The sequence below is a fragment of the Fulmarus glacialis genome, unplaced genomic scaffold (genome assembly GCF_000690835.1).
Source record: "Fulmarus glacialis isolate BGI_N327 unplaced genomic scaffold, ASM69083v1 scaffold7960, whole genome shotgun sequence".
Taxonomy (NCBI): domain Eukaryota; kingdom Metazoa; phylum Chordata; class Aves; order Procellariiformes; family Procellariidae; genus Fulmarus; species Fulmarus glacialis.
In genome coordinates, this window is record NW_009189508.1 from 117,627 (window position 1) to 123,840 (window position 6,214).

General features: G+C 52.3%; 1 protein-coding gene across 1 annotated transcript in view; it reads left to right on the forward strand.

Annotated features, from left to right (window-relative positions):
* LOC104080033 (nuclear receptor corepressor 2-like) overlaps window positions 1-6,214 on the forward strand; it is a gene marked incomplete at its 3' end in the record, with an annotated part of 54,095 nt that overhangs the window by 42,253 nt on the left and 5,628 nt on the right. The window contains exon 4 of the mRNA XM_009582289.1: window positions 5,145-5,324. Coding sequence (XP_009580584.1) covers window positions 5,145-5,324 — 180 coding nt within the window. The remainder of the gene's footprint in view (window positions 1-5,144; window positions 5,325-6,214) is intronic.

A 6,214-nucleotide genomic window follows, 5' to 3' on the forward strand; every position in this document is an offset into this window, starting at 1 on the left:
TTCGGGAGGCTGCGGGGATGCAGCCCAGCCAAGAGCCAGCAGTGTTTAAGAATTAAAACCCTATTTGAAGGGTTGGGCTGCTGAAAGAGCCATTAGCACAGCAGATGGTCACGAACAAAAGAATTGCAATAACTCGATGTACTTTTCACTGCTCAGGCTCTCTGACTTCGTACTTGTGCGTCTCCCTGGGGAAACGAGACGTTAGTTTTCAGCCCCTTTGACTTCCCCCCCCGTCAGTGCCGTCATCTTGGGGCTGCTGATACGCTGGAATGTGTTGGACACTTTTCCAATTAAAAAAAAAAAAATTCCTTTGGTCTTTATTTGGCCCAATTAAGACTTTTATATGCCTGTTTTTGCCTTAAAACTTGATGGATGGAGGTGTGAGGTGTTGGCTCTCCTGCTTGGTTTTTGTCCCGGGGTGTGTGGGAAAGCCCCGGGGCTCTGCGTCCGCTGGGGTGTGCGATGCTGCTCAGCCACCGGTTCCTGGACGGGGAGGCCGAGCTGCTGTCTCTGCCGTGTAGCGCAGCCTCACGCGGACGGCGTTTTGGGAGTGTTATTAGTCGGTGGAGTTCAGCGGTGTGCACTGGCTCTGCACTGCCGTGAGGGGCTGGGGTGATGGAGGCATCCTCGCAGGCAGGCCACCCCGCATGTGTCTGCCTTATCACAAGCCCACCCTTTGTTCATGGTTTTTTTTTTTAAAAGGGGGGATTAATTTGAGCAGCCCTGACCCATCCTGCCTGCTTTGGCAATCTTCTCCAGCCCGCAAGGACATAAGATGTGCGAGTGGGCAGGAATTGGAGATACCACCTCTTAATCCCTCCCGGTGCTGCAGCAGCAAATGCTGCTGCCGGCTGATAGTTAGAAAGTGAACAGGCTGTGGAAGAGGTGACGTCGGCATCCCCGAATCTCTGTCCTGGGCTTGGGGGAACATCACTAATGATCTGGTTTAGAAAGGCAGAGAGAGACCAGGACTTACCGAAGATGATATATAGGGCAAACACCGTGGTGCCGTGCTAGAGATCCTGAGGGTCGTCCCAAGCAAGCGGCTCTGTTCGCTTGGTACGTGCTCGTGCCGCGCAGGCACTGACTGGGGGTGTGGAGGCTTTGAAGCCTCAGCAGTGTCGTCTTGAAGAGGCAGCCGGTGCGGTCAGAGGATCAGAAAGGTCAAAATGCATTTTGCAGCGAGAGTTAGGTGCGGATGGAGTAGAGCTACTGCTCTGCTGGCTCCTGAGGGTGGGAAGGAGCTGAGAAAAATTACCCTTCACAGAGGCTGGGCTGCCATGTGGCACAGACGCCCTTCTCCATCCCACCAGCTCCCGCGAGCTCCCTGAGAGCATTGCGAGGTGGTTTGGTAACGCAAAATAAGGAGGAGGCGATGGTCTGGTGCAGGTTCCAGCATGTCCTGGGACCAGGGTTGGGGTTCCCACTGTCTTTTCTCTTGTGGACATGGATGCCAGCGTGCCTGAAGGCAGGGACGTCAAATTTACCCGGAGGTTTACTTGCTCTTCAAGGCATCGACGGGCAGTTGGCTTATCCTTTTCCTTTCCCCTCTTCCTCCCATGTCTTTTAAGCCACAGCCTAGTAGCGTGTAGCAGGCTTGCTGTGTTAATGTTATCTATGTTAGGAAAGAAAGCGTGTAGAAGAAACCCACCCCCAAAGCCTGGCCTTGCTCTTTGATAGACTCCTCGGTGATAATTGTTTTCTTCAGTGCCAGCATCCCCTCTTGCTGCGGGAAGCTTTACGCAGCCTCTGTCCCCCGCTCGCCCACCCTTGTTATCATACAAATCACATAATAATAAGGCCAGGGATAAACAGGAACTACAGTAGCTGTTAGCCGTGTATAAAAACAAATCACATGGAAACAGTATAATTACTGAGAAAATATCAACTTGAGTAATGCAGTAATTGTTTTCTTCCCTCCAGCAGATTTATTCCAGCTCTCCCGGCTCATGCTGGTTTCAAAGTCTGTGACTTCACGTTAATGAGAAGAATTTCATGTTTCACACTGCACTTGTTCAGAGCCTGGGTATGATACTATCCGAAGCAGAGGAATATGTTTTGAGCGGCTTCTTGAGAGTGCTAGGAAACAGAGCACTAGTTAAAATATTTCTATCTATTAGAGTCCACCCAGGCTCTGGCTGGGCTCTGGTCTTTGCAAACCTCTTTTCAACCCATTTTTGTGATTTAGAAGAAGGGCCTCTTTGTGCCTTGTGTAATTCCGGGAGCTCTGCTTTTTGGACTTCACCATTGCATGGGCAAGATTTTTTTTTGCCGTCAGTTTTGGTTTTTCCTTCCTCTTGCTGCTTGTCATTTCCTTTATTTATGAGAGGTGCTTGTGAAATGACAGTGACCGGTTATTTGAGGTCCAGGGACATTGCCTCTCTGTTTTCCTATAATCATCTCCTAATACCAGACGATGATGGCTTTTGCGCTGTGACTTGTAGCTATTCCCCTTACTCAGCTTTGCTGCTATTTTACTTCAGATTCTGTAAGGTTAAAAGATAAAAATGTATCAGAAACCAGGTTTCCAAAGGGTTTTGTGCCAAGTGGGAGTTTAAAGATGCCTTGTCTTGCCTGTTGGCGGATGTGAGATAGCGTCTCTTGTTTCACGTGCACAGAGAGAAGCCTTTCTCTCCTGCATTTTTGGCAGGTATCTTGCTTTCCTTTAGAAAAACCTGCCCACCTACAAGCCACTGCCACTTCCCATTCCCATGCCTTAATCTGAATGAGATTTTATGAACACCTAATACATCTTTTGCTTCTTGTGGTTGTCCTGCTCCTCTTGGCTTGAAAAAAAAAACCAAAACCACCAAAAAACAAAAAACAAAAAAAAAACCCCACCCCAGTTGTTGAGAACACAAAGCCTTCCCACTGCAGCAGACTGACCAATTTTGGTGTCTTAATGCTGGGGAAGTAAACCAAGACAGGAGCTGCTCTTTGGGATTCTCCAGAAACCTTTGATGTTCTTCTAGTTTCTCTTCTGAACGGATGCTGGAAACAACCAGCTTGGCTTTCCGGTGCCTCCATGCTCTTAGGGCTGGATGAGCCCCACGCGGGACAGCGAGGAAAGGGTTTCAGATTGCTCCTTTCCTTTCTGTCCCTTGATGGCAGCAGTGTGAAGGGCGTTGATGCCTCCAGCCTGCACCCAGCAGCGATTCCTCCCTGGCTGGCTTGATGTCTCCTTCAGCTAGAACAGGGTTTAGCAGGGGAGAGGAGGAAGAAGGCGCCAGTGAAGGATGCTGGTGTCCTGGGACATGGCCACTTTGCTTGGAAACGTCCTCTTTTGCCCCCCCTTGTTCCAGCTTTGCTGTGGACATGTTGCCCATCCCTTACGGAGGGGAATGGGGCAGAGCTCATCTCAGCACAGCCCCACCAGGCAGGGACTGCCTTTGAAGCCAGGTCCCCTGCGGCTGTGCCGGGCTGTGGGGGCAGCCTCCCCAGGAGGGACCTCACCGTGCTTCATCTCCACCAGCAGCAGGGTGGAGGCCACCCTGCATGGTTCTGCTTCCCCCTAAGCAGATGCTTTTGAGATGCTGAGCAGTGCAAAGGTGGCATCTGCAAGCTCACCACGTTTGGTGTGAGCTGCAACACGGCCAGTGAACAACCCAGGGCCATCATCCATGTGCCTTGCTAGCCGGAGGAGCACAGGGAGGTCCAAGGCATCTGAGTGCCACTGAGCTCCATCGTGTCACCCTTGCCCCCGCAGGAGGACCAGCCCGGGAAGAGGGTCAGTGGGTAGCCCTGGCTGCTCGCCGGTGGCCATGAATCAGCACGGAGCGGAGGGCGCTCAGCACCAGAACAATGTCGGCTTTGTCCGCGGGTGCAGGGCTGCTGTAATGAAGGTAGCAAAGTTGTGTTAACTTCCTGGCTTGTTCGCCGCCCCCATTCCCTCCCCCCCCCAGCAGCTGCAGCGTGCTGGCTGCCCAGCCTGGCAGCAGTTTACAGTTACAAACCAAGCCTCAGCTCCTCTTCGTGCTCCCTCCAGGAAAAGAAATCCATCCACTCACTAAGCAAATGAATAGATAAACTTTTAATTAAGGTGTTGGGTAGCTGCCAGAGAGGAGCATCCTGGGTCAGGTTAGGCTGTTGGTGTGCTGTGATCCCCATCTGCGTGGCTGATGGCTATTAAACAGCTACTTCATCCCAGGTGTGTTCATCAGTGGGGGTTGACCTCATCCAAGCATGCAACTTGTGTTCGCAGGAGATGGGCTCCTTCGTTTGGAGCAGGAGAGGTGAAGGGTGGTGTGCAGGTGAGGCGTCGTGGCTCCGGGATGTTCCCGGGATACCAGCTCGTTGGGCTCAGCAAAGTCGCTGCATTGCTGAAGGAGGAGCTGAGTGTTTTGATGTGTTTTTCCTCTGCTTCTAGCTCATGGTTATTAGAGCTGCTCCCTGTGATGGCCACGGAGGTTATGCTGATCCGTCCGGTTTCTGATTTGAAGGGTCTTGTTGAGCTGAGAGCTTCTTTACCTGGAAGCTAAAAAGCTGCTTTTTATCAGTTCGGTCTATTTTTATCTCAGCTGACCTCGCCTTTCCCCATTCTCTTCGTTTTTGGATGGATGCGTTTGACATCTGACGGTCAGAGCTCCCCCCAGAATTTAACAAGAGATGGAGGAGGACCTCCATGAAGGAGGTGGGGGTCCTCTCTTCTCCTGGGGGCTGCCCTCATAGCCCCTTCTTGTTTGGCATGGTTAATGGCGCTCTTCTCTCTAGCATGGCCATGGCTGTGTCAGAGGAGGACACGTCTGTGGCTACCTCATTTCTGTGGAGAAGGTGAGCTGGCTGCTGAGATGTGGAGTGACAGCGCTTCCAGAAGCTCCTGAATATGGATGCATTTATTGATCCTGTAGGAATGCGGGTAGCATTGAAGGTGGTGGGAGCCTTCGAGGTTTTGGCAGCAGGAAGAGCTGCTGTCATGTCCACAGGAGACTAACCTGGTGCTCTCTGGAGAAGCTGGAGGTTGTGGAGCTCTGCGGTGATGTGATCTGGCAGCTGGTACTGCTTAGTCTAGCAGGTTTTTTGAGGGATGTGTGCGTCTCAGAGGGCTGGGAATGGGCCAGGTTGCTGTGGCAGCTGGCGTGGGAGGATGAGAGGAGGATCCAAAGTCTCCTGGGAAGGAGCTGACCTGGTTGTTTTGTGCTCCCTAGGATCGTGGCCTGCCTGGCAAACTGGAGCCCGTGTCACCTGTAAGCCCAGCTCACCCCGACGCCGAGCTGGACCTGCTGCCGGCCCGGCTGTCGAAAGAGGAGCTCATTCAGAACATGGACCGCGTGGACCGCGAGATCACCATGGTGGAGCAGCAAATCTCCAAGCTGAAGAAGAAGCAGGTAAGAGGCTGTGGTCTGGAGGGGAGCATGTATCCTCGCTTTTGCGTGCTGCCTTACACCCCTCTTTGCCCATGCACATCCACAGAGGGGAAGTGGCAGTGCCAGTGCCACCAGGATGGTCTGTGTCTGTGCTCCCTGTCGCGACATGGGGCGGGTGGGGCTGGGGCCGCAGGCTGGACATGGGGCGGTTGCTGCTGTGCCAGCAGTCTGGAGCTGGAAGTTGTTGCAAGATGAGGGAGCATTGGAAACTTGGTTTGTGGGCTCTTTTGCATGTCAGAGTACCTTAAAGGGAGAAAAATCTGTCCTCGATGAGTTGCCCATGGTCATGCAAGCACTTAGTGGCAGAGCTGGAAATGCAGCCTGAGTTGCCCGAGTCGTCCGTACAGCCCAGTGTTAGCACAAAGTCTTTTCTTTTTCCTTTCCAGCAACTGCTTCTCCCCAGCACTGTTGCTGCCGCTATTGTAGTACTGGGCTGTTGAAAACATTGCTGCGATGTCCTAATGGCCCTTTCTGTGCATCCAGCGCTCTTCTCCGGGACTTTGCAGCTCTGCAGCCGTGAGCAGTATCTGGTCCAACTCCGGTCAGGGCTGTGCCTGAGCCGGGGATTTGAATCTGATCTTCTTGGTTAGAGCTTTACCCCTGCAGAAGAGCACTCCCCAGCAGAAGGATTGGCGGCTCAATGTTGCCATCTATACAATTACCATAAACCCATTAAGAGATTAATATGACAAAACCTTGGGGGATGTCTGTGAAAAAACCCACAGACTTAAAGGCTTTCACTTCCTAAAGCAAACCACTTCTCTCTGCCTCTCTTACCGGTTGTCTTATTTCCTTTGCTTGGGGCCAGTTTCTAAACTCCCTGATGGCTGCTAATCCCAAACTGCCCGAGA